Raw genomic sequence first — 27,096 nt, forward strand, 5'->3', positions numbered from 1 at the left:
GCCAGCTTACGAGGAACAGGGGGTTAAAATAACCAAACCTTCCCAACCTATCTCCACTTGTCTTTATCAACGCTGTGATTGTATTTCTTAATCCCTCCAAGCAGAGATAAAGCTTACAATCTCTGCTTGGACTGCTATAAAAGTAAAAAAAAAAACAAATTAAAAAAAGTATGAAAAAATTGATTAGTTTTTAAAAGTAAAATTACTTTCAAAAACACAACTTGGGAAGTTAGTGTAGTGGTTATCATACTTGCCTTCCAAGCAAGTGACATGGGTTCGATTCCCGTACTTCTCATGTTTTTCGTATCATTATATATATTTTTTATTTTTACCTAATTTTGGATGATTATTTTTTTATTGTTTTCGCCAAAAGTAAAAGGTTTGAAAAATTTTGATGTAGTGTATGGGGTGGGATTAAGGTTCGCTAAATTTTAAAAAAAATTGAATGTTTGTATGTGTAAGACTGATTTTAGAACATCACTATAAAGTTCAATTTTTTTTTCTCACTCACTGTAAAAAAAAAAATTCATGTAGACTTATAATTATCAAAGATATAAATTTAAAAATATAAGAAGTCGAACTTCAAAACAACTTTCTAAAATAAAAAAAATACTAAGATATATCTAAAAAAATAAACACCCACGATGGGACTCGAACCCACAATCTTTAGATTAGAAGTCTAACGCCTTAACCATTGGGCTACGCGGGCAACTTTCTTGAAAAATTAAACTTTAGAATACTTTAGTAAGATACGATATTACTTAAGTAAAAATAATAACAAATTTTAAATGCATAAAAAACCATGTCAGACCCCCCCAACAACACCCAAACCACGTTTAGTGGCGGCGACCCTCCTGCCGACAATAATTATACCGACAATAATAATGAACAGACTAATATTAATGATATGCAAAAAATTATTGCTGTTGAACTGAAGGAGAAAGAAAGTTCTCATTCCAGAGGACCTCATTCTCATGAAGCTCATCACATCAAACCCTCGACAAAAATCCAAAAAAATAATGAAAAACCAGACTCCCATAAAAAAATTGAAACTATCCACAAAAAGCTTGAATCGAATGATAAGCATAATGCTTCTTCAAACCACGAAACCCCCGTTGAAACCCCTATTGTGAATGTTGGTCCAACCTTGAACCCTACCTTTGACTCTTCACCAGATGGTGGTGATGTGGAAATTGACGCAACACCATCACGTGACATGGATGTTCTCATGCCGGATGCAAATCCATTTGGTGATAATTCTGAAGCCTGGGAATACATCTTAAAACTTAAGGATGTATTTCTGGTTGAATTGTCTATTGTTAAAGAAGACTTGAGTATTACAATTGAAGATTGGGAAATAAAATTTCAAAATCTTGAACTTAAAAACAATGAGTTAGCTAAACAACTCATTGCTTTGACCGAAAAGCTTAAAGCTTCAGAAGGACAAGTGAATTCTCTTCGCTCAGAACTTGATGTTTTGAGAAACAATCAGGTCCACACAGAAGTTAAACATGTAATGTTTGAAAAACTTAAAAAGGAAGTTAAGGATAATAAGGATCATTGCGATAAAGTGAAACATAAAGCTGATGAAATAGCTAAGATGACTCTCCAAGATTTGTCTCAAGAAAAAGCAAGAAACAAAAGAATTATCGACACTGAAATCAAGGAATTCAAAGAAATGACCAACAATCTTGAGAAAAGAGTTGATAATATGGAATACAAAGTTGGAACTATTTCAACTAAGGCTGATTTAACTACCAAAGAACTTAGCTACGCAAAAAAGGAAATCAAGAGCGCGGTAAGAAAAGTCGACACTTTGCCTTTTGCTTTGACCCCTAAAACTCCAAATGGAGCAACTCCAAAGTTGAAAGACATTATGAAGGCTCAAAAACAACACCGTGAAACTAAAGTTGATGAAGACAAACCCACTTTTAGAGTGTGCATAAGAATTCCAGATACCATGAAAAGAGTTAATATCCCTGCGATTGGAAAGAAAATTGATGCGGTTGCACAAAAGCCGGTGGCTCAGGAAATAGGCTATACTGTCAAAGGGCATTTATATGTTCAACTTAATGACAAAGATTTTGCTGATAAAGCTGCAGAATGGATCCCCAAAGTTGACCCTACTTATTCAGTGCTTGACACAGATTCTTGGTACAAGGCTGTACTTCAGGAAATACCTAATACGGCATCGATTGAAGACTTGAAAGAAACTCTCTACAATTTTAATGATTACCATATTGTTTTGAATACCGAACCCAAAATCATTAGCAGAAACCAATTTACCCAAACAGCATTGGTTTCATTCAGAAATGCCCAAGACTATGCAAAGTGTGCTGATAATCTTATTATCCAGTACACAAAAGTTAAAGTTAGACCTTTTATTAGCAGAAAAAAAACTCCTGAAGAACTCCAAGCTATGCGTAATAAGATACGATTATTGAAAAATGAATCAGACAAAAAGGATAATGAGGCCCATCCTGTTTCCACTGACGACTCACAAGATGAACCGATGAAAGAAACAAATATTGAAGAACTAGATGAATCAATGAGGAAGAAAACGAAAACAATTCTATTACATCCAATGAATTATAAAGTATTCCAACTCAATTGTCATAAATCGAAATCTATTACTGAAACTATCTTAGATAAAAAAAGAACCTGATATCTTGTTATTACAAGAACCTTACTTTAACAACTATGGGCCCATTAAACATAAAGATTGGATCCCAATCTTTACAGAAACTGGAAAAGAAAAAAATAAATGCAGAGCAATTACTTACATTAGGTCTAACTCTGACTTACGAGCATTAACTACTAAAATTGAAAAGTTTACAAATCGAGATATGGTTACCATTTTGGTTAAAGACATTACAATTGTCAATGTCTATAATCAACCGAAACCATCCAAGAAATACCCTGAGCCACCGGTTTTTGAGTTTCTCAAACGGGAGATCAAGGAACAATACTCAAAGATTGTCATTGCAGGTGATTATAACTTACATCACAAGGAATGGGAGTCAAGGGCAGGTCCGAATACGGAAGCAGATGAAGTTGTTGAGTGGCTACATGAAAATGATATGATGTTAATTACTCCAAGAAATCAAAAAAACATACAACAATAGAACCAATATTGATTTGGTTTATGGCTCAGTGGACTTACTTCATAGAATTTCATTTAGTGGAGTGGATGAAAATACACTAAGTGATCACTCAATTGTGGAGTGGGACATTTATATGTCTCAGAGTAAAAACGGGGATGAAGTTTTTACTTCGGTGAAGAGATTGAATATTAAGAATGCAGATTGGGAAAAGTTTGACAAGGAGCTTTCTTCTGCCATTAAAGATTTTAATGTGCATAACAAAACTCTAAAATCAACTGACCAAATTGATGACCAAGCTAAAGTTCTTGAGGAGGTTGTAAAAGAGCAATGGCAAAGTCGATGAAGGAAGTTAAGGTGATGAAAAAGTCCAAACGCTATTGGAATCAAGAATTAAAGGAGAAGTTAGAAAAAGCGCTAGAAGCTAAAAGGGAAGCCCGTCAAAGACAACCTTCTTTGGCTTTGAAACGACAAAAAAATTGAAGAGGCGAAAAAAGCTAGAAAAATTTTTGACCACAGTTTGCGTGAGGCAAGTACTGAGCAATGGAATAAATATTTGTCTAGTTTAGAAGGAAATGACATTTGGAAGATTTTGAAGTATATTAATCCAAAAGCAATGATACCATTATACCACAAATTAGAAAAGAAGATGGAACTCTCACTACTACTGTTGACGAAAAAAGACATGAAATATGGAAGGCACTTCTACCTGAAATTGATCATGGTCTTGATAGAGAGTTTGAAATTGATGACGATTCTCGATGGCCAAAATTAGAGTTTGATGAAGTTGACTCTGCATTGGCTGATACCCCAAATGATAAAGCTCCAGGAGACGATGGAATTACTGGCAAAGTTTTAAAGATGGCATGGCTAAATAAAGACTTTAAGGAAAGGTTTTCAAGCTTCTCCAAGCTTGTGTAAAGTTTGGATACCACCCAAAAGTCTGGAGACATGGCATTATTGTTGTTATACCTAAACCTAAGAAACCTGACTATTCAAAGCCAAGAGCATACCGACCAATTTCCTTACTTAAGATTCCATCTAAAGTACTGGAAAAAATTATACAAAAAGAATGACCAAGCTTACAACACACTTACTTCCACCAGAGCAATATGGGGGAAGACAAGGTTATTGTGCTACTGATGCTGTTTTGGAACTTGTCCAAAGAATTGAAACTAGTAAAGAAAAAATTTCAGCTATGCTCATTGATATTCAAGGAGCTTTTGATAATGTTAACAGAAATATATTGGCATACACAATGGAGGATATGAAACTACCCAAAGCACTTATAAACTGGACGTACCAATTTGTAAGTGAAAGAGAAGCTAGTATGCTCATGGACCGAAGAAAAGGATCAGTGCAAAAAATTAGTACTGGAATTCCGCAAGGCTCACCTATTTCACCACTACTTTTTTTGATATATTCCACACCAATGTATCATGCCATTAAAGAATGGGGTGGAACTCCTTTTGGCTTTATTGATGATGTGACTATTACCGTTGAAGGTAAAATTGAAGAAAATACAAAAGCTTAAGCAACATATTAGAAAAATGTTGTAATTGGGCTAAATCAAGAATGACCAAAATTGATTTGGGTGATAAATTGGGTTTTATTCATTTTACAAAAAATGTGAAACCTAAAGATGAGAAAGTGCAACTTACTTTACCTAATGGAGAACTTCGTGAACCCCAGAAGGAAGTTAAATTGCTTGGAATTACTTTGAACAATCTGCTTGATTTTAAATCTCATATTTTGAATAAAATCAATAAAGCAAGAAAAGCTGTTGGTGCTATTTGGCATCTTGGTGGCGTGCAAAAGGTATGCGAGGGTCTGCAGTCAGATCACTGTATATTGCTTGCGTGAGACCAATTGTCGAATATGGCTTAGAAATTTGGCATCACAAAATTTTGAAAGGAGAAATCCACAAGTTGGAAGTAATGCAGAATATGGCTTTAAGAAGAATTGTTGGTGCTTATCGCACAACTCCTATTGCGGTACTACAAAAGGAAGCTGGTATTATGCCATATAGTATTAGGCTAAAATTTATGGTGGCACGAAAAGCTATTCGTTTACACCTAAATATTAGCAAAACTAATCCTATTAATGGTCATTTGTTAACATTGATTGAGAAATCTCCAATTGCAAAGCTAACCACGCTTTACATGTTGGCGAAAGATGATAGAGACTATATGATTAAAAAGGATGAAAAACGAAAATGCAAGAGGGTTGAACCTCTTACACTGAAACAACAACAAAATCAGACGATTGGAATTTTGAAGAAACAAGCAATGGAAGAATGGCAAGAAATGTATTGGAACAGCAGTAAGGATCTGTGGTATCATAATATCACAGTGGAGTCGAAATGTACTGATAATCTTTCCAAAATGGTTACGGGAGTGATCATGAAGAAAGATAGTCGAAGGATCTTGAGTAATATTACTCAGTTTCGCACAGGCCATGGCAACTTTGGCGCATGGTTTAAAAGTTTGGAATTGAAAAGGATAGTTACAACTGCAAATGTGGAGAGCTGGAAACAGTTCATCACATTTTAGTTGAGTGTCCTTTGCTTAAAGAGGAAAGAAAAGGACTGAAACGGATATCTCCAGAGATGGACATGTCGACTCTCTTAAACAGTTTAACTGGCTTACAAGAGATTGTAAGCTTTATCTCTGCTTGGAGGGATTAAGAAATACAATTACAGCGTTGATGAAGACAAGTGGAGATAGGTTGGGAAGGTTTGGTTATTTTAACCCCCTGTTCCTCGTAAGCTGGCATCAGGACTTATTTTCGGGCTGTTGGAGATGCAATGTTGAAGGCAAAATTAAAAGTTTATTATCAAAATGAAAAAATATATAGTATGGACAAGAAGGATAGCGCAGATGCTGATGTTATATAATTCTATAACCCTTGAATAAAAACAAACAAACAAACAATTAAATGCATACATTCAAGCTTCTCCAAGCTTGTGTGAAGTTTGGATACCACCCAAAAGTTTGGAGACATGGCATTATTGTTGTTATACCTAAACCTAAGAAACCTGACTATTCAAAGCCAAGAGCATACCGACCAATTTCCTTACTTAAGATTCCATCTAAAGTACTGGAAAAAATTATACAAAAAAGAATGACCAAGCTTACAACACACTTACTTCCACCAGAGCAATATGGGGGAAGACAAGGTTATTGTGCTACTGATGCTGTTTTGGAACTTGTCCAAAGAATTGAAACTAGTAAAGAAAAAATTTCAGCTATGCTCATTGATATTCAAGGAGCTTTTGATAATGTTAACAGAAATATATTGGCACACACAATGGAGGATATGAAACTACCCAAAGCACTTATAAACTGGACGTACCAATTTGTAAGTGAAAGAGAAGCTAGTATGCTCATGGACCGAAGAAAAGGATCAGTGCAAAAAATTAGTACTGGAATTCCGCAAGGCTCACCTATTTCACCACTACTTTTTTTGATATATTCCACACCAATGTATCATGCCATTAAAGAATGGGGTGGAACTCCTTTTGGCTTTATTGATGATGTGACTATTACCGTTGAAGGTAAAATTGAAGAAAATACCAAAAGCTTAAGCAACATATTAGAAAAATGTTGTAATTGGGCTAAATCAAGAATGACCAAAATTGATTTGGGTGATAAATTGGGTTTTATTCATTTTACAAAAAATGTGAAACCTAAAGAAGAGAAAGTGCAACTTACTTTACCTAATGGAGAACTTCGTGAACTCCAGAAGGAAGTTAAATTGCTTGGAATTACTTTGAACAATCTGCTTGATTTTAAATCTCATATTTTGGATAAAATCAATAAAGCAAGAAAAGCTGTTGGTGCTATTTGGCATCTTGGAGGCGTGCAAAAAGGTATGCGAGGGTCTGCAGTCAGATCACTGTATATTGCTTGCGTGAGACCAATTGTTGAATATGGCTTAGAAATTTGGCATCATAAAATCTTGAAAGGAGAAATCCACAAGTTGGAAGTGATGCAGAACATGGCTTTAAGAAGAATTGTTGGTGCTTATCGCACAACTCCTATTGCGGTATTACAAAAGGAAGCTGGTATAATGCCATATAGTATTAGGCTAAAATTTATGGTGGCACGAAAAGCTATTCGTTTACACCTAAATATTAGCAAAACTAATCCTATTAATGGTCATTTGTTAACATTGATTGAGAAATCTCCAATTGCAAAGCTAACCACGCTTTACATATTGGCGAAAGATGATAGAGACTACATGATTAAAAAGGATGAAAAACGAAAATGCAAGAGGGTTGAACCTCTTACACTGAAACAACAACAGAATCAGACGATTGGAATTTTGAAGAAACAAGCAATGGAAGAATGGCAGGAAATGTATTGGAACAGCAGTAAGGATCTGTGGTATCATAATATCACAGTGGAGTCGAAATGTACTGATAATCTTTCTAAAATGGTTACGGGAGTGATCATGAAGAAAGATAGTCGAAGGATCTTGAGTAATATTACTCAGTTTCGCACAGGCCATGGCAACTTTGGCGCATGGTTTAAAAAGTTTGGAATTGAAAAGGATAGTTACAACTGCAAATGTGGAGAGCTGGAAACAGTTCATCACATTTTAGTTGAGTGTCCTTTGCTTGAAGAGGAAAGAAAAGGACTGAAACGGATATCTCCAGAGATGGACATGTCGACTCTCTTAAACAGTTTAACTGGCTTACAAGAGATTGTAAGCTTTATCTCTGCTTGGAGGGATTAAGAAATACAATTACAGCGTTGATGAAGACAAGTGGAGATAGGTTGGGAAGGTTTGGTTATTTTAACCCCCTGTTCCTCGTAAGCTGGCATCAGGACTTATTTTCGGGCTGTTGGAGATGCAATGTTGAAGGCAAAATTAAAAGTTTATTATTAAAATGAAAAAATATATAGTATGGACAAGAAGGATAGCGCAGATGCTGATGTTATATAATTCTATAACCCTTGAATAAAAACAAACAAACAAACCATTTAAATGCATACATAAGGGAAAGGGCTGGATGGTGTAAAGGATAACACGTTCGCTCGAAAGCGGAAGATACTGGGTTTGATTCCCAGAATACCCCCTTTTCCTGAGGATGTGTACGGGAGTATACACCTAGACTGAAAACCATAGGCTACCCTGGTTACAGGAATGCTGACTCTTCCGTACAGTCTAAATAGTCTGCAGGTGATTGCGGGCCGTATCTCTGACGGAAGAGATTAAGAAATACATGGGCGTCCGTGAAGATAAGTGGAAATGGGTTGGGAAGGTTTTGGGACCGACAGACTGGTTCTCCCTGTTCCTCGTAAGCTGGCATCAGGGCCCATCTTCCGGGCTACCGGAGACGCACAGAACAGAAACCACCCGTACTAAAAAGGTACAAATGAAAACCGGCAAGTCACATAGTCAGACAATAAAAAGATAGCGCAGATGCTGATGTTATATAGTTCTATAACCCTTGAATAAAAACAAACAAACAAACAAACAAACAAACAAACAATTAAAAGCCTAACTACAGGAAATAGCAACTCAGATGCTTTATTTTATAATTTAATAATAAATAAACTAGTTGTAGTTCCAAATATGGAGATCTGGAACCAACTAGATACATTATGATTGAGTGTACTTTGCTAGAAGAAGAAGGAAAAGGACTGAAAGGAATATCTCCAGAAACAACCAAACAGAACGAAATGAAATTGTAGGGAAGTAAAGATTAGTAGGAACAATGAAAAAACACATTTGTTTAACTCTCAAATGCATAATTAGCAATTACCAGCAAATGAGTTTGATTGAACGAAATAGTATGCTTTCCTGTTTTCTAAGATAGATGAGGAGTGTAATCAGTTACACTTTCTTCAGGAAAAGGGTGAATTTTTTTTTTAAAATCAAATTTAATATTTTTTTGCAATTAACATTGATGTTTATTTTTTATAAAATCAATTAGCAATCTTTTTTTTTTATTCGAGGGTTATAGAATAACATAACATTAATATTTATGTTATCTTTCTTGTTCTTACATTTTCATAATAAGCTATTAATTGGACTTCAACATTCATCTCCAACAGCCCGAAAATATGTTTTAATTTCAGTTAACAAAATATAAAAAGTAAAAGACTTGTTTTTTTATGTTTTTCTATTCAAAAAAATCAAAAACCAAACTTTCTTAATTTTTTTTAAATTATTGTTTTTCTTTATAAAGACGTTAGTATTTATTATTTAACAATAATAACTAAGCGGATTTAGCTCAGTTGGGAGAGCGCCAGACTGAAGTATAAACTTTGGTCTTGTAATCTGGAGGTCCTGTGTTCGATCCACAGAATTCGCATCTGATTATTTTTTTAATACTTGCATATTAAAGTAAATTGTAGTTTTTTTATACTGATAAATATATATCCGGATATGATTGTTTTGCATTGAAACCTGAATCTAAAATAAAAAAAAAATGCAAAAGATGGTTCACTTTTTCCTAATTTTTTTTTTTATTTGTGCAATAATATTTAATATATTTTATTCCGGCTGATCTAAAGAAAGTATTTTATTTCTTTTTAAAGGTGATATTTAAGCACATAATAAAGAAAGGTTTTCGTGTGATACACACAAACGAGGAGAGCAATGAATAGTCATTCTTTTATTTTGAACAAAGGAAACTAGGCTGGTTGCTTGTTGTAATCTATTAATATTCTATTAAAAAATAGAACAGTAAATAAGGGAGGGAGGGGGAAAATGAGTTGAAACCGACGTATCAAAAGCTTTCAGAGTTGCTAATAATAATTTACATAATAATTATCATTTCTCTATGCTTTCAAGTAATTCAAAAAGACTGTAAAAAAAAACATCTTTGAAAGGACGCAGGTTGTGTCGTTTTATGAGCGCCTAAGCTTAGCAGTGCAATAAAAATGAAAAATGGCAATAGCAGCAGCATTGAGTAAAATAAAAAAAAAATGCATAGAATTTCAAAACCACTTTAATGTCACTTGATTTCTTCTTTAAAAAATTCAACATTCTCAACATTTTATTTTATTTTTTTTGTTTTTACTTTGACATTCACATCCATCTCCATGCCTGATGTTGGTGACCAATTTTTCACCAGAAAAATGTCCGCCCCAGTCAGGTGACCTGTATGGATGCTAATAATACTGCCAGCCAGCACTTTCTGGTGTGCTATTTTTAAAGTTTATTTGAGTCCTACGAATAATAAACCTTTTTGATAAAATTTTTTTTTTTTCTTTCTTTATAAATATTCCCTTTCTTCTTCAGTTCTTTGTAGAGTATCAATAGTAAATATATCAAATTTCCTCGTCTATTTCAAATTTTTTTTTTACTTCCAAATATACTCCACAATTAACTAAAATGATAGTAAAACGTCGCCTTTTTTTATCATACATGGCCTTTGGCGTCATCATCATCTTTCTACTCTATCAACTCAACTCTTACTACAATGATCGTTTTGACGAAATAGAAACAGACTCCACGGACTTTAGCATCGGTGTACAACCACCAGACCCATTCCCCCAGGGCAAACCAGACTTTCGCGGAAAGCGCAGGGAAGAGCAGAAACGTCAAGAGGAAGAGGAGAAACGCGAGCGCGAGCGCAAAGCCAACCTCAAGAAACTGGCCGAGGAAGAGCATAAGAAGAAAGAGAGTGCAGAATTGGCAGTCAAAAAGAAACAGGAATCGGAAAGCACAAAAGAAAAAAAAAAGAGTAGTTGATAGTTGAACTATTGGAACTATGATGATGATGATGATTAATGGTAAATGATAACCATAATGCCACGACTAAACTCTTACTTTTTTTTTTTTTTTTTCTCTTTTGCATACACCACTCCTAGACATAGAACATTAACAACAACCACAACACCGACCCTAATACTGACACCGACGATTTCAAAACAATGAGCTGCGGCACCGTCGTTTCTCATGTCTGACTTAATACAAAAGGAAAACAAACAATATTTTAAGGTTTTTGACTCACAGGGGTAAGAAGTTCTTTAACATACACTCTGACCGATAACCCAAAATAACTTTTCTTCATTGCATTTAATATCAACTCAACCTTTAACATGAAAAATCAACTATTTTCAAATAAAAACTTTTATTCAGAAAAATCAATTGACCAAGAAAAATTCATCTATTGATCAGCATTCTATGTAAATTCTTTATATACTTTTTTTTTTCTTTTTCTTGTAATAATAATAATAATAATAATAATAATAATAATAATAATAATAATAATAATAATAATAATAATAATAATAATAATGAACTTACTATTTTCTTCTTTCATTCCTTTTTTTTTTTTGTCAAAAAGCCCACTCCACGAAACTGTGAGGTTTCATTAATTTGAATTACGATTTCCCTGCCATTTAACAAGGTTCAACAGTGTTCTACTTTTTCCGACTGGTAAACTAATAAACAGTGCGTGCATTTTGTTTACATAGTTTTACGTAAATTTTTTTTTTTTTTTTTTTTTGATTTAAGCTTAATTGCAACTACTTTTTTTTTTTTTTTTTTTTTAACTCATATATCTATAACGACATAAACATGTTGTTTTCTTTAATGATGTCTTTTCTCAGAAATATATTTTGAGTGTGGTTTTCGTTCAGCATTTTATTGCAGCTTTAATTTTTGCTAATTTTCATTTTTTCAATTCCATAGGTTCGTGACATCATATTTAGAACACATTAGACCAACCCTGAAAATTACTGCACGATAGTATCCTACTAACGTTGATTGACCCTTGCTTTGTGGTGAAGCTATTTAATGGAGAAAGTAATTATAACAGTCTTTATAAAGATGTTGTATGACAAAAAAAAGTAAAGTAACTCATTTGTTAAGGGACCTGCGGCTGGATTTCTGCCACGTCTAAATTTCAGGAAAATCTCACCCTTTTATTTATTTATTTATTAATTTTTTTTTTGACATCACCAACATTTTCTCAGATCTCGATAAGGAATCAAACACCCTGAAATGCACACATATTGCTAAACTTATCTTGCAAACAAGATTAATGAATACCCTGAAAGCCTTTCGGTATTATCCCATGGTTTCAGAAACCCCCGTTTGAGATAACGTTATTCATGCACTGATAATCGCCCAACGGTCCACTTTATTTCATGTGCACACAATGTCATTAATCAGATTGTGCTATATTATATTACCCAGTAAGACGTGCTCTACCATTTATTTTTATTTTTATTTTTATTTTTATTTTTATTTTTATTTTTATTTTCATTTTTATTTTTATTTTTATTTCTATTTCTAGTCTACCTGATACTTTTTAAGTCATAATGACACACAAAATTAAAGTCTTTTCTGCCCACCAACAATACAAACTTTCATATCGTTCTTTCCTGAATAATAAACTTTCCATTTCAACTCTTGCACAATCACATCAATGGCCGACTCCCCTTCTTATTACACAAATAAAAAAAAGCTGATTGTTACCAATTCCTAGTTTTGTTTTTATTTTGTTTTTATATTAAACTGTAAATACCCAGAGCTTTTTATCTGAAGTTAAAGTTCTATAATATGTTTTGCTTAGTGCGCACACAATTGATTTTGTTACTTGTGGAGAATTTATGAAAAAAAAATTGGTATTATTTTCATTAGAAAGATCGTTAGATAAAAAGTTTTTTTTGACAAAAAAAGATGAAACTCTAACCGAGAAATTTGCAAGATGATTTTTTTTAACATTAGATAGTAATACCTGGTTGGATGACATGTAATGACAAGTCATTATATATGTATGCCATTGCCAAATAATCAAAACGGTTTAGAATTTTTTATTGTTTTTAAGCTAATAACAAAGTAATAACATATCCATTCATCAAATCTAATAATGATTAAAAAAGTGCTCATAAAGTAGCAAATATATCACTCGGATTCTTTTCCGCAAAAATTTAAAATACATTGAAAACAATTTAGCGATCAAATTTTCATTAAAAATTTTCAAAGTTTTAGCCTAAAAACTATTAGTACGTTTCAAAACTCCCAATCTATTTTATTTATTCATTGCAAAATTTATACTTTTTATTTCTGAAAACAAATGTCACAATATATCTAAACTTCCTTTTAATATGTATACTATTATACTTCTATTTTTTTTTATAAAACGGTTCCATCAACTATTAAAAAATATTAAACGAAGAAGTATCCTATATAAAAGCAGATTTCTAAAGGTAAACATTTCCCAATTCGCCTAATCCCTACGTTTCTGGGTAATAGTTTCATGCGGACCCTCTTATTCGCTCACTCAGACGAACAAGTTATAAAATTTGAAATGAGATTGAACTTTCATATTTGTTACTAAGCGCCTACTATCTCAGGCAATTGCCGTTATATATCCTTATTTAGTCTGTAAATGTTAGTTTATTGCCATAACTTTCATAAAAATCTCTATTCATTCCAATTTTTTTTAAAAGAAAAAAAAATTAATTGAGCCACAAAATATCTCTATTCTTTCTTTTTTATGCCAATATTTTTTCTCATTTGTTTTTTTCATAATTGCTTCTTTTTTTTCTCCCCTCTTCCAGACCTCATATTTTTAACCACATTATATTTTTTTTTTCTGACTAGTACAATTTTCTTTTCATTCAAGACTTTTTTTCATAAATTTAGTATTTTTCGAATATTGAGATTTTTTCACCCTTAGTTTTCTTTACTTGAATCTTTCTAAAATCCTTTTTTTTTTTTTTTTTAATTTAGACACAAGACATGTCCGTTAAGGGCATCAAAAACGGTAGCAAGACACCCTCAAGCAATAATTCTATTAAACCATCCATAGTTTCCTTAACTTCAGATCCCTCTTCTATGTCTGGCACATCCCGTTCGCTGGAAAAACATGCATCTCAAGGGAAAAGCATGGTCACTGTGCGCCAGGTTTCTAAAAATGACGACGCAATGTCTCTCTCTGACTCGGATAACGAACTGTTTTTTACTCCACCTGCTTCCCCAAGCTCTCCTACAGGAGGTGGTGGATCCACCAAAATCTTGAAGCATAAAGCTTCTTCATCTTCTTCACCTTCTTTGGCTTCTATCTCATCGTCTTTGAGTGAAAGCTTTCGCATAAAGTCACACTCAAGAGCAAGTTCAACAACATCTACAATTTCATCAACATCTTCAAAATCATTTCATAAGCGCAATAACTCTTCCGTTTCTTCTACTAGTTCAGTTACTATTTCTTCTCCAGTTATGATTTCCCCCCAGTCTTTGGACTTTGCCCTTAAACAAGGGATAGACGAGAATTTGGTCGAAGACATTACCCGCATTTCGGCTAACCCACCTAGGCCAGCACCAGTACCTCCAGTACTGATTCAAAGAAAGCAGCGTTCTTTTGAAAGACTTCCACCCACTTCTCCAACCCAAACTTCTACAAACTTTCAACCAATAAACAAATCACCATTACAACAAGCTTTAACAGTTTCTCAGAAACATGATGAATTTATTAACGAATCAACAACAACAGCTGAAATCAAATCTGACAGCTGTCTTAGTGGCGCTGCTTTTTTTTCAGATGAAGGTGTGTCAGAGTTTAACAATATCCTGAGCCCAACAAACTTAAAAGCTTATAATCCCTTACAAAACCAAATTCAGCAACAACAACAACAACAACAACTTTCTGAAGGCACTAAAACAAAATCATTAGAAGTCACAAGCACCAACAATCAGCGATCACCTCAATCATCAAGTGAACTTTCTCCAACTAGGGAAAAGTTTCCGTTATTTTCTTTAGAAGAAGTTCTACCTTCAGATATTTCCAACCCAATTACTCCAGCTTCACATGAAAATCTATTGGCCGTTTCTTCGGCATCTCCTTTACTTCGATCATTTAGTTCTTGTAATACTTCTAGGTATGAAGATTTTACCCATTTGACTTATTTGGATATTTCAGCCTCAGAATCCACACTCAACTTTATTTCAGCCACTGGAAGACTTCCTCGATGGATTCAAAAATGCACATCTCTTCAATATCTTATTGGATGCAAACTCAATCTTACAGTCATTGAAGAATGGGTGTCACAGTGTTTGATTCAGTTACGTGTGTTGCGACTTAATGACAATCAAATCAGTACTTGGCCTGACCATCTTGCTCAACTTCTTCCTTATGATCAGCTCACAGTTGTTGACCTTGAAGGAAACCCTTGCTTTACTAACTTTTGTGAGCGATGCCCTCAATTTGGACTTGACTATGCAAAAAGCATAGACAATTCGTCAAGAGAGGCTTCTAAGAAATTTCTTTCAAGTAGAATTGGGTCACAACCGGTTCTTGGTTTGAAAAAGAAACAAGGGTCAATTTCGAAAAAAACTCACCATAGACGAATTTCGGTCCCGACTACCAGCACCATCATCCCTCATCCTTCAGTTTCTTCGCCCACATCGTCAGCCTCACCATCAACTTTATCTTCTCCTTCACTTGTTTCTGAATCATCGTTTGATTCAAATAATCTTTCTGCAGATTTCAATTCCGATTCTCTTAAAAAGAAACCCAGTAGTAGTTTTTTTGGTCGCCGTCACAAAAAGTCTTACAGTGCTCAACTACAGAATACAATTTCAAAGCTTTCTAACTTGAGCACTACCAGCATCGAGACTGCAATCGGAAACAGTACCAGCCTTGGTGATACATTTATTAGTGAAGGCACCACAGATAAGAAAACTGAAAATGTTACAGAAATTGGAGGACATGAAGATTCTACCAACACTGAAGTTACCCTCAATAGTCCTACAGAGGTTAATTATTCCATGCATGGGTCTTCAAGTACTGCTTCAAATATCTATATTGATGACGATAGTGACGATGAAGCTTTGACATCTCTAGAGCCTGTTATTAATACCAAATTCATTGGCCGTGAAACACTTTCTTCCCCTTTGCTTCAAGAGTTATCCCCAAGCACAAGCCCATCAATAACACCTTCGAGTTTTTCTAACGATACTAGACAAGCTTCTTGGGCTTCCAAACAGCGAGATTCTGCTATGTTTTTGGTCAGCGAAACCCCAGAAAACATTTCTAAGCTTCTTAGCAATCAATTGGGACCAGATACATGGACTCAGAAGCGTATTGAACCTTCCGAGGTTGAAAAATCAAAAGTTGTTTTGAACCTCCTTAGAGATATTTGGGAAATGTCTACAAACAGTATCTTATACCACGTCCCAGACCTGACGGCAGAGGCCTTAGAAGCCGCCACTATGCGTAGAAATTCTGTGGCTCATGATGCCAAAAGTGATCCTGTTTTTTCCAGGCTTTCACCAATATCTTCTACTTCAGATTCCAAGTTACAAGTTGGCACAGCGTCCTCAGGGGCACCTTTGGGCCGTTTTACTATAGCTGAGCGCCGTTTTGGTCATGGACGCGCCAATTCTGCTGACGTTATTCCCAAGTACTCTGTTTCTAGTGGCACAGAGCATATCCAGTATTCCAGATCTCCCCAAAAAATTACAAACAAAGAAATGGCCAAGCTTTTATTTAAAATGATTGAAGAAGAAAAGGCGTTTGTGAAACGTGTTAATGAGCTTATCACCATTTACGTCAAATCTAAAAAATGCCCACCAAAAGCTGCCAAAATTTTTAACGACGTTGAATCAATCTATAATCTACACTCTGAGACCGTTTACCCGGGTCTTCAAAGAGCTTATGAGAAATTTCTTGCACATAAAGATCCGAACCTTGAGTTGGTTTCTTCTCTGATTTTGACTCATATCAACGATTTTAGGGTTTACATCCGGTATGAAGTTTCTCTCGATGAATCGCTGCGTCTTGCAAACTTTTGGAAGCGATTAATTGGTGGCGACTCAAGCCAAAATATGGTGTCGTATGGCGCCAATGTTCCCCATTTGTCGAATTACACTCATCCAGATGCCATCATTGCTGAGTGGATTAAAAACTGTCATCGTCACAAGTCACACTCTCTTGGAAGTGTTACTGACTATCTCCAACTTCCCACCTACCACTTAGAAAAGTACCGCGATTTTTTGAAGAATTTATCTTCTTTTTCTCCAGGTCTTTGGGACGCTCACGTCCAGTTTGAGTCAATTTGCAAGGAGATAGAAGAGGAAAAGCCTCTTGCAGCTGAGGCTCGGCGCTATGAGGAGTTTGACCAGGCTTATGACTTTTCTTCACAGCTTCCCGCTCGAATTTCTCCTTCTTCTGAGCGTAGATACCTAGGCGACGCTGTGGTTTTGCTTAGGAGCGAAGTGTTTTTGGAGCTTCCAACAAAACAGTCTAAGGCAGATTGTATTCACTATATGACTCTTGATGCACCCCATTGCACTCTTGTAACATATGGGAAGAAGAATGACTCTTTTCCCAAAACCAAACCTATTTTTGAAATAAACACTGAAATTAGTGCTGAAGAAAATCCTGCTATTGCTGGCAACACCAACAATTGCAATAGTCCTACTTCCAATGGTTCATGCCGTGCAAATCCGGTCCCAAAGGTTGTACAGAAACACATAATAAAGTCTAAATTCAATTTAGCACTTCATCGAATTATTGTATTTGATGACGTTATCGTGTTTACCGACGAGGACAAGAAGGGCATTAACAGGGTTGTTCCTCGCAGCAAAATCACAGTGACATTACCTTGGAAGTACCCCGTTCGTGAAGGTGCAGAAGCATTGCCAACGGGGGATCAGGTTTCATACAAGTCCAAGTCTTCAGCAAACTCTGTGTATAATCAAAACAGATATTCCATTTCTTCAACTACTTTTGGAAGCATGAATTTACAATCTTCATCAGCAACAGGGCATCACAAGGGTTCTGGCAACTCTGGTGCTCTTCGCATGATGTTTCATGATGACCCCAAGATTTGGTACTGTACATTACGTTCATTTAATTGTGAGCGCAAGCTTAAAAGCAAAGAGCCCCGCTCAAGATTGGTTGAACTTTTTACAATCAGTTGAAAAAAAGGTCCTCTGTGAGGATTCTTTTGGTAAAAAATAATTAAATATAATAAAATAATAAAATAAAATAAAAGTATTTTTTTTTTCTATAATTAATTATTTTCTGGAATAAAAATGTTTATTGTCATTATCATTATCATTATCATCATTTCTACGTAAAAATCGTTAAAAATTATACTGGGGGAAGAGGATTGCGGCAAATAGGACACTGCAGTCGGGTTCTCATCCATTGTTCCATACATTCAGTGTGAAACACATGTCGACAAGGCGTCACCATATATTTTCTTCTAGCAAGAATTAGTGCTGGTGATGATACAAATGCTGCCGAAGAAGCTTTAGGAGTAATTACTAATTCTACTGGTGTCATGCAAATGGCGCAATCCACAGTTGGGCGAGATACCAAATCTTTGTTTGCCACTGATTGGGCTGCTTCATTGAAAGAAGAACTATTGTTAAGATTTCCGCTAGTTCCAACGCTGTCATTTGTGTTACTTGGCCCTCCAAGAAGTTTCGAAGATACAGATGCATTTGTCGATGCAATGGAAGATGCCCGGCTAAATTTCTTAGGAACAGGCGCTGCAGACTCTGAAATACTGACACCATCTTCAATATCATCACTTTGGGTAAGAATGGGATGATAGTCGTAAAGAGCTGGAAGATATCCCTTAGGTAGAAAAAACCTGGGACCAAAAACATTTTGAAGATATAAGACAACAATTTGTATAGTCAACCAAATAATAGTGGCTATAGCCAAAGTTGGATCATAATGATGGCGAAGAATATTGTTGCTAACGAGTGTGAAATAAAGAACAGGGATTAGACGAAGAGCACTAGAGCCGACAATGAACTGCCATAGAAATGAACGTCGAAACCCTCTTGAAATATTTCTTTGGATTTGGGGGACCCACATGGAATAAAATCCAAGAACAACCACAAATTCGTAAATTCTGCGGTAGTAGAGTGGCCAAGTGGCTGCGATAAGGGCAGAGCTTATGAATCCAATTAAAGAAAAATAAAACCATGTGTATATTTTACTTCCAATAGCACGCTCACTGAGATCTTCTTGAGGTTCATTATTTGATGGAGGTTCAGAAATAGGTAATATTGAAGAGTCCCCCGAAGGCTGTTGTTGAGGTCTTGGGGATGGAGTAACAAATGAGCCATCGGAAAGAACAGAGAAGGTAGCAGTGCCATTATGGTCCATCATAGCATCACGGACACGGACATCAGCTTGTCTTTCTGACATTTGGGCCTGGTAAATTTTGACAAGGTAACGCATTTCAAACATTGATGTTAAAGCAAATGATAAAAAGGCAATGGCCATGAATGATAGAGCAAGATCTTCCACAAACGACGAAGCAAAGGAGGCCATCCACACACTACCATCAATGACAGAATTCATGGCAATAGTGTAGAAACTTACCTTGCACATATAGGAAGGTGTATTAGTATCCTTCATTTGTCTGGCAAGAAGATATGCTTGTGCAATAATTAAAAGCACACAGGCAACAACCACTGTTCTGATACGGCTCCAATATTGCTCATATTTTTCACCTTGGGAATCTTGTGCTTGGACAGCAAAGGCACAATCTGGAGAATAAATGATACTTTCAAGGACCATTGAAGGGATTTTTTTTAAAGGTCGACCAACCGGGTTTTCTATTTCATCTTCAATATCACGTAGATGGTTGGCACTAAGGTGTACCGATTTGAAATGACCATAAAGAACAAACTCGCAAGACTCTGCAGCCATCTCACTATCTTCGAAAACCAAATAGTCCTCTTCGTATTCGTCTTTGGTAAGAGTATTGTTTAGGTATTGTAGCATTAGCTCTTTTGACTCTTCAAAATACTTTTCATCCAAAACCAAATGCGGCAGGTACTGAAGACCAGAGTACTTTAAAGATTCGGTTGTTAAAACAACATTACCGGTAGGTTTAATATGAAGTCCTTTTAAGTTAATTGTATATGATGATGATTCTTCAGTATTAGTGATAGATATTCGCATGGTAATTATGGTTATGTTTGGGTTTGATGCGTCTTTTGGAATAGCTTCCTCAATAGAAAATGAGATATTTCCTTCTGATTCCGTAATATTGCCTTCAACAGGAGCACTTAAAATTTTATTCATAGTTGGTTTCTGAGAAAGTGGCTGGTGAGCAGGTTCATGAATGAGAGAACTATTGTTAGTGGCAGATGGCAAGGCTTCTTCTTCATCATTGTCACTATGGCGGAAAATTTCTGGAACCTGCATATCGCGAGGAAATAATTTAGAAATAAGCGGTTTCTCCCAGAGCCCATGAAAAAGCCCAGAATAGTTCCCATAGAATACTAATTGTAATTTTTGGAATGATTCGTCATCGTTATCTTCTGAGTATTGAATGTTAGTGATTTGTTTCTCAATTTGGTCTTGAGTAGACTCAGAGTGCCAAAGAGATTTGGCAATAGTTTCAATCGAAGTAGGAATAAATCCTGTTTCATTCTGAGGATAAGAAATTCCCGTAATGTTACCAGGAATATATCTATAAGTTGAAGTTTTCAAAAGTTCAGTTTCATTTCTCTGTAGTTGGAAATATAAGTTAAGATGAGCTTTTTCGTCTGGGGATGTCAAGTGAGGTGGGTTTCCAGTTGGAGTAAAGAATAGTAAAAAAACCAATAAGACTAAAAATAGTCCTCTGTTGATTTCCATTTTATAAAATCTAATGAATGATCACTTTTTTTTTTTATATTTATTTCTAATGTAACATGGCGGGTTTTTCTATCGAGGTTAAGAAGAGAAGAATAAAAGCAAGTAAACAATGCGCAAGTTTAGGTCTTAGTAAGTAGATTAAGGTGGCTTTGGTATAGTGCCATATATGAGTTAAGACGGGATTTGTACACCAATGAAAAAAAAAAAAAGAAAACCTGGGTAGTGTTCTTAGAGTCACATGATATGACTTACTAAAAATATATTTTTAGTAGGATGGGATTCGAACCAACAACTTTATTATTTCAATAAATAAATAAATAAATAAATAAATAAATAAATAAATAAATAAATAAATAAATAAATAAATAAATAAATAAATAAATAAATAAATAAATAAATAAATAAATAAATAAATAAATAAATAAATAAATAAATAAATAAATAAATAAATAAATAAATTAATAAACAAACAAACAAAATAGTGAAAAATACTCGATAAACTAGAGTGATGTCAAATAATAAGATATTATTGAAAAAAAAAAAAGAGCATTATGAGAATATGATTGACAATCTTTGAAGCATTATAAAAAGGCGAAATGGATTAATAAGCTAACCTAAAGATCTGCTGAAAAAATCATTTAAATTGATAAAAACAAGCTGTAGGGAAATTTCGAAAAGGATTTAAAGTTTTAATATTTATCAATTTCGGTATTAAGCCAAAAAAGTATGAGTATTTCAAGCTTTAACTTTAGATGAATCTTAAATAATTGATTCAATTGTAGATTTGAAGATTAAAAAAGAGTTAAAGACGGCGATGAAAAGGAAAAAAAAAAAAAACAATAAGAGTAATAATATACTTCATTTGAATTCCAGGACTACCCTGGCAAACTGGAAAGCCGGATATTCTGTTAAGTCTAATTATCCTACAATTGATTACCGCCCTTATCTTTAAAGGTTAAGATTAAGAAATATATATGTATATTTGAAGACAAGAGGAAATGGGTCGGGTAGGTTTGGAGCGGGTAAACTGGTTTACTCTATTTCTTGTAGCAAAATATGATACCCGGACCCATTATCCGGGATATCCGAGGTGCACAGATGGCAACAACTTGTACAGAAGAATTAGTACACTAATAAGACAAAAAAAAATTGATTAAAGTTAGAGAATGAAAAACAAAAAACAAAAAAAAAAATCGCCCATGAATGAAATATATATGGAAACCAGAGGTGTGATATTACTAAGCTTATTTGGACTAAAGCAATGTTAATCAAAAATATATTGATTTAAGTCAAAAGCAATTAATTACACTAAAGGCGATGACCATAATAGTAAGTAAGAGGTTTTAAATTGGAAATTATTTTGAAAATTATTACAGATAAGTTAGCCCATATTTTATAGAATAAATTTGTGGAGGTTGAAAATTCAATTACCACAATGAATAGTAAAACTTTTTTTTTTTTTTTTTTCAATTTTATAATGGAATCAAATTTCAGAACTTCATCCAGGTAAATTAATAATTTTAACATTCCAAGGCTATTGAAAAATTTAATTAAAATACAATCAATAGCTTTAAAATCAAGCCAAGATTTCATTCAACTATTTCAACTTTTTATTTTATTTTTATTTTATTTTTTTTTTCTTCATGAAGTACGGGAAACTAGAGCCTTGAAAAATAATTTAGTAAGGAAAGATGGACTTCTGTATATATATATATATATTTATTTAGATGGAGAATGATGACATAATTCATTCATGTTGTAGTTAGTAGTGATTGTAGTTTTTTTTGTTGCAATAAATAAGTTTCGATTAGCCAGCCAGCCAGTCAGTCAGTCAGCCGGTCATCCATCCATCCATCCATACATCCATTTAGCCAGTCAGCCAGTGAATTTAGCCGATGCAAAATCATCATTAAGCTTAAAAAAATATGCTAAAGAACTCATGTTTATTTCTGAGGATAATATTAAATCTGATGATTTTAATTATGATGATTATATATATAATAACTACATGTTCCGATGTTTGCTCCGAACCAATTTTTTCTTTTTTTTTTTTCAAGAAAACAAACTACAAAAAAAAAAAAAAATTATTGAATGAGTGAGGAGAAAAATAATTTCACTTTGTTTGTATTTTCGCAGGTTGATACCCGAGTTAAAGCTTCCAGATCAGAAGTTGCATTACCTCACCCGCTTTTGGTTTTCCTCTTACTGGTTCTTACTGGTTCTTACTAGTTGATAGTTTTTTTTTTTTTTTTTTTTTTAATATTTCTTTATTTTCTTTACTTTAAATCGTACCATATTAATTTAACTCAAAATATATGTATGATGATTATGATTATGATTATAATGATTATGATGTTGAAATATCAAGTTGAGACCATGGATAACAAAAGCCTAAATGAGATGATATTATAGATTATTTGTAATTATCTAGAGGGGTGAATTAAAAAAGTTAATTGTTAAAAAAAAGAAAGAAAGAAAGAAAGAAAGAAAGAAAGAAAGAAAGAAAGAAAGAAAGAAATTTAAAGAAAAAAAAAAACTATAAATGATTTATGATTTATGATTTTTTTTTTCATTATATAATTGTTTGGTGGTTATGATTAAAAAAAAAAAACTAATTATAAAGATGTGAGATCCAGACTTATTGCCAAACTCCTTTTTGAACCCTCTTTCTCTCGCCTCCACATATAAATCTTTTATTTTAAATTTATTTTTTTATTTATTTTTTTTATTTTTTTCTAACTCATGATCAATTAAAACATATTCATTTATCAAGTCCTCTTTTTCTTTTATATATTATTCTATTTGATTCTATTTAATTGAAACTCGCCCTCCCATCCCCCCTCCCACTTTCACTCTTCTAATTATATGTTAACTCATGTGTTAAGGAGGGGTGGGTGGGGGACTAATAAGTGGCGGTTGACTTTAAAGCTTGAAAAGATTGAAAATTTTGTTATTTGAAAAAAAAAAAAAAAAAAAAAAAAATCTAGTAATCACATTGTTGGTAAATCCCATCTTTGCAATTAATTAATAAAAAAAAAAATTTTTATTTTTTTTTTTTGCTCCACTTTGTATTTCTTTCATCATCTTTTAAGGAAAAAAAAACTTCAAAGTATCTTGAACGTACCACAAGTCTTGATATGATATATACAAATTTTATACTTTAAAAATATACTTTAATACTTTATCGTGACACATATCAGTTTTATTCGACAACAACAACAACAAAAAAAAATAGGTGGAGGGCTAATGTTTTCCGCGGACACGACTGAGCTATCTAAATATTAAAAATGAAAATTAAATAAAAATTAGATTAAATTTGATTAAATTAAATTAAATTAAATTAAACTAAACTAAATAAAAAAAAATAAAATAATCAACGGATCGAGACGGCTTTTAAAGATTCCCACCCCGCCTACTCTAGTTGCATTTTCCAGGTGATTTAATAAGCTTTTTCTTTTTAAATTGTTTTCTTTTTAAAATGGTCTTTTTATTATATTTTATATTATTATATTTTATATTATATTTTATATTTTTTAAACTTACAAATTTAAACTTTGTTTTTAAAAAAATTTGATTTAAAATGATCTTTTATATATATATAAACAATTATAATATATATATTTGACCCATAAGAACAAAAAAAAATAAAATAAAATAAAATTTCCAAACCAATTCTCTAGGCAAAAAAAAAAAAAAAAATTAACAAATGACAAATATATATATATATATAAATATATTATAATAAATCAAAGCCCGAATTTCAAAATCTTTGTCAAGTCCTCATTTTTATTGATTAGTAATTATTATAATTATTATTATTATATCTTAATTGTTTGACTTTACTTAATGTTCAAAATATAAAAATAAAATAAAATAAAAAAGATCAATTCAGTAGAATCACTTCAGTAGAATCAATTCAATGGAATCAATTCAGTAGAATCAATTCAGTAGAATCAATTCAGTAGCTTTAGCTGGCTAGAAAATAACTTCTTTTTTTTTTTTTTTTTTCGTCTGCCGGGACTTCTTTTTAGGTTCAAAGAAAGACCTGCTTGTAGTCATGTGATTAATACTAATTCTTTAACTTTTCCGAAGCGCTGTGCGGCTCAGGGTCTTTCTCTTTTTTTTTTTTTTTTTTTTTTTTTTCTCTTTCTAAAGATATCGTCTTCCTTTTTTTTTTTTTTTGAACATCAAGCAATCCAAATAACAAAGATTTATATCAAAAAAAATAAATAAATAAATAAAAATTCCTTTTGATATTCAATTTTGATTTTTTTTTTTTTTAAAAGAAATTTAAAAAGTTTGAAAAATTATTAAAGCATTTTTTTTAAAAAAAAAAAAAAATCTTTTGAAGACGTAATATTAAAACAAACCTCCATTGGCGCTTATCTCGTTCTCCAAATAAGGAAATTCCGGATGCAATTTTATATCATTATTATCATTAAAACAAAATATTCATTAACTTTTTTTTTTCTTTTTTTTTTTTTTTTTTGATTCATCATCATTATCATCATCATCACTTGGCCACTTTAATAAAATTCTTATAACTTGAATCAGCCTCCACTCCAATCTCTTCCAAATACTTTGGAATCCCTCCCAAGTACATAAGCGCTTCTACTGTCTTACCAGGAACATTAGATCCCACATACCATGATGACTTACTGCCTTTAAGTAACGTCAAATCTTGTAATTGATTCACATGGAATCGCCATGCCACTTCCGCTTCTAGCGCTGGGTACATATACTTGAGATTATTGCGCTTGCAATAAATTATAGCATCCGTGATCCAATCCGCTTGAATTTGAGCACACGTCGGGCCGTTCGAAAATGCAGTGGGACCCTGCGGCCCGTACATAAAGTACATGTTAGGGAACCAGGTAGTACACACACCAAGATACGTGTTCACGCCTTGCTTCCACTTATCTTTCAGTGATACCCCGTTAATCCCAGTAATGTTGATTTGTGTAAGTCCTCCTGTCACTGCGTCAAACCCTGTGGCCAATACCACAACATCAAATTCACATTCACCCCCACTAGTCTTGATCCCAGTTTCTGTAAACTCCAAAATTGGCTCCTCATTAACGTCCACTAGCCGTACATTGTCCTGGTTAAACACTTCGTAATAGTTTTGTTCCAGACTCGGTCGTTTGCTGCAAAATGTGCACATTTGCTTCTTAGGTGCCAGCTTTTCTGCAACCTTAGGGTCCTTGATCCGTGACACAACATGTCGCCGCCAAAACTCATATTGTAGTGCATCTGCCTTGGGGTTAGTCCAAACGTCATAAAATGTTCCTACCCAAAAGTTAAATCCTCCACGATCAAACAATGACTGGAAAAACCGTTCTCGTTCTTCTGGTGTTACTTCCAAGCATGATCGTCTATCAAACCTGTACTGAAACCCAGCATTAGAAAACCTTAGTGTATCTTCCCATAGCTGTGGCAGGTACGGTTTCTTAAGTTCTTCTTGCTGCTTATTGAGCTTGGTATTTTGCATGGGAATCGCAATGTTTGGTGTCCGCTGGAAAACAGTCAGTTGCTTGACTAGTGGCGCAATGGCTTGAATCACTTGTACACCTGAGGCTCCCGTACCAATTACGGCTACTCGTTTGTTTGTAACGTCGACCTCATGATCCTTGGGCCAGTGTGCTGTGTGATGCATGATACCTTTGAACCGGTCCATGCCTTTAATATCTGGAATATAGACTTTGGCTGCAAAGCCTGAGCAAATGATGAAGTTTTTCGCCGAGTATTTCCCCGCACCATCTCCTGTCGTTGTGATAGTCCATCTTCCTGCGCAAGTATCAAATAATGCATCTGATACAAATGTGTTAAAATCATAGTCCTTGGAAATGTGAAGTTTGCTGTCAACGTGGCGGAAATATTCTTGAAGCTCGCGGCCTTGTGGGAATCGTTCAGAAAAAGTCCAATCGGCATAACATTCTTCAAGCCACAGCTGATACAATGGAGCATCTGAATCAACGCGAGCTCCAGGATATGTGTTAGATGCCCAAACACCACCTAAAGCTGGTTCTTTTTCAAATCCTCGCACGCGGAACCCGAGTGAGCGAAGCTTGTAGAGCTGATAGACGCCGCCAAAGCCACCGCCAACAATAACTGCGTCGTAGTGTATGATGGGTGAATCTTTTGTCATTAGAAAAGAAGAAAGGATGAATGTTTTTTTTTTTTTTTAGAAGAGGTTTAAAAAGGATGGGATTTGATAGAGATGTGGTTGTTTAGATTAGGGGGGGAGGTAGGTAGGTAGGTAGGTAAATGATAGTAATTAATAAGAAAATAAAATAAAAAAAAAAAAAAAGAGAGAGAGAGAGAAAAAAAAAATAATAAAAAAATAAGACCGGCTGGAGAGTTTTTAAACCAAGAAAAAAAAAATTTTGAGATTTTGAGAACCCGAAAAAA

At 33.9% G+C, this 27,096-nt stretch overlaps 7 protein-coding genes across 7 annotated transcripts; 5 read left to right on the forward strand and 2 right to left on the reverse strand.

Moving 5' to 3' along the window:
- Positions 1-802: 802 nt before the first annotated feature.
- On the forward strand, positions 803-4,022 carry SAPINGB_P004489 (uncharacterized protein; the record flags this gene model as incomplete). Its single annotated transcript, XM_031999204.1, has 4 exons — positions 803-2,596; positions 2,649-3,085; positions 3,171-3,439; positions 3,748-4,022. 4 exons carry the CDS (start codon positions 803-805, stop codon positions 4,020-4,022), a joined length of 2,775 nt encoding a protein of 924 aa, XP_031855095.1.
- Positions 4,023-4,173: 151 nt separating this feature from the next.
- On the forward strand, positions 4,174-5,653 carry SAPINGB_P004490 (uncharacterized protein; the record flags this gene model as incomplete). The annotated part of the gene is made up of 3 exons (XM_031999205.1): positions 4,174-4,606; positions 4,744-4,919; positions 5,045-5,653. The coding sequence occupies 3 exons, from the start codon at positions 4,174-4,176 to the stop codon at positions 5,651-5,653; spliced, it is 1,218 nt and encodes a 405-aa protein (XP_031855096.1).
- A 385-nt stretch (positions 5,654-6,038) lies between these two features.
- SAPINGB_P004491 (uncharacterized protein) lies at positions 6,039-7,841 on the forward strand (the record flags this gene model as incomplete). The annotated part of the gene is made up of 1 exon (XM_031999206.1): positions 6,039-7,841. One exon carries the CDS (start codon positions 6,039-6,041, stop codon positions 7,839-7,841), a length of 1,803 nt encoding a protein of 600 aa, XP_031855097.1.
- A 2,610-nt stretch (positions 7,842-10,451) lies between these two features.
- Positions 10,452-10,811, forward strand: SAPINGB_P004492 (uncharacterized protein; the record flags this gene model as incomplete). The annotated part of the gene is made up of 1 exon (XM_031999207.1): positions 10,452-10,811. One exon carries the CDS (start codon positions 10,452-10,454, stop codon positions 10,809-10,811), a length of 360 nt encoding a protein of 119 aa, XP_031855098.1.
- Positions 10,812-13,814: 3,003 nt separating this feature from the next.
- SAPINGB_P004493 (uncharacterized protein) lies at positions 13,815-17,996 on the forward strand (the record flags this gene model as incomplete). Its single annotated transcript, XM_031999208.1, has 1 exon — positions 13,815-17,996. One exon carries the CDS (start codon positions 13,815-13,817, stop codon positions 17,994-17,996), a length of 4,182 nt encoding a protein of 1,393 aa, XP_031855099.1.
- A 172-nt stretch (positions 17,997-18,168) lies between these two features.
- SAPINGB_P004494 (uncharacterized protein) lies at positions 18,169-20,685 on the reverse strand (the record flags this gene model as incomplete). The annotated part of the gene is made up of 1 exon (XM_031999209.1): positions 18,169-20,685. The coding sequence occupies one exon, from the start codon at positions 20,683-20,685 to the stop codon at positions 18,169-18,171; it is 2,517 nt and encodes an 838-aa protein (XP_031855100.1).
- A 4,513-nt stretch (positions 20,686-25,198) lies between these two features.
- SAPINGB_P004495 (uncharacterized protein) lies at positions 25,199-26,833 on the reverse strand (the record flags this gene model as incomplete). The annotated part of the gene is made up of 1 exon (XM_031999210.1): positions 25,199-26,833. The coding sequence occupies one exon, from the start codon at positions 26,831-26,833 to the stop codon at positions 25,199-25,201; it is 1,635 nt and encodes a 544-aa protein (XP_031855101.1).
- Between the last annotated feature and the right edge of the window lie 263 nt (positions 26,834-27,096).

This window comes from Magnusiomyces paraingens (genome assembly GCF_902498895.1).
Source record: "Magnusiomyces paraingens strain CBS 517.90 genome assembly, contig: contig3, whole genome shotgun sequence".
Lineage (NCBI taxonomy): Eukaryota > Fungi > Ascomycota > Dipodascomycetes > Dipodascales > Dipodascaceae > Magnusiomyces > Magnusiomyces paraingens.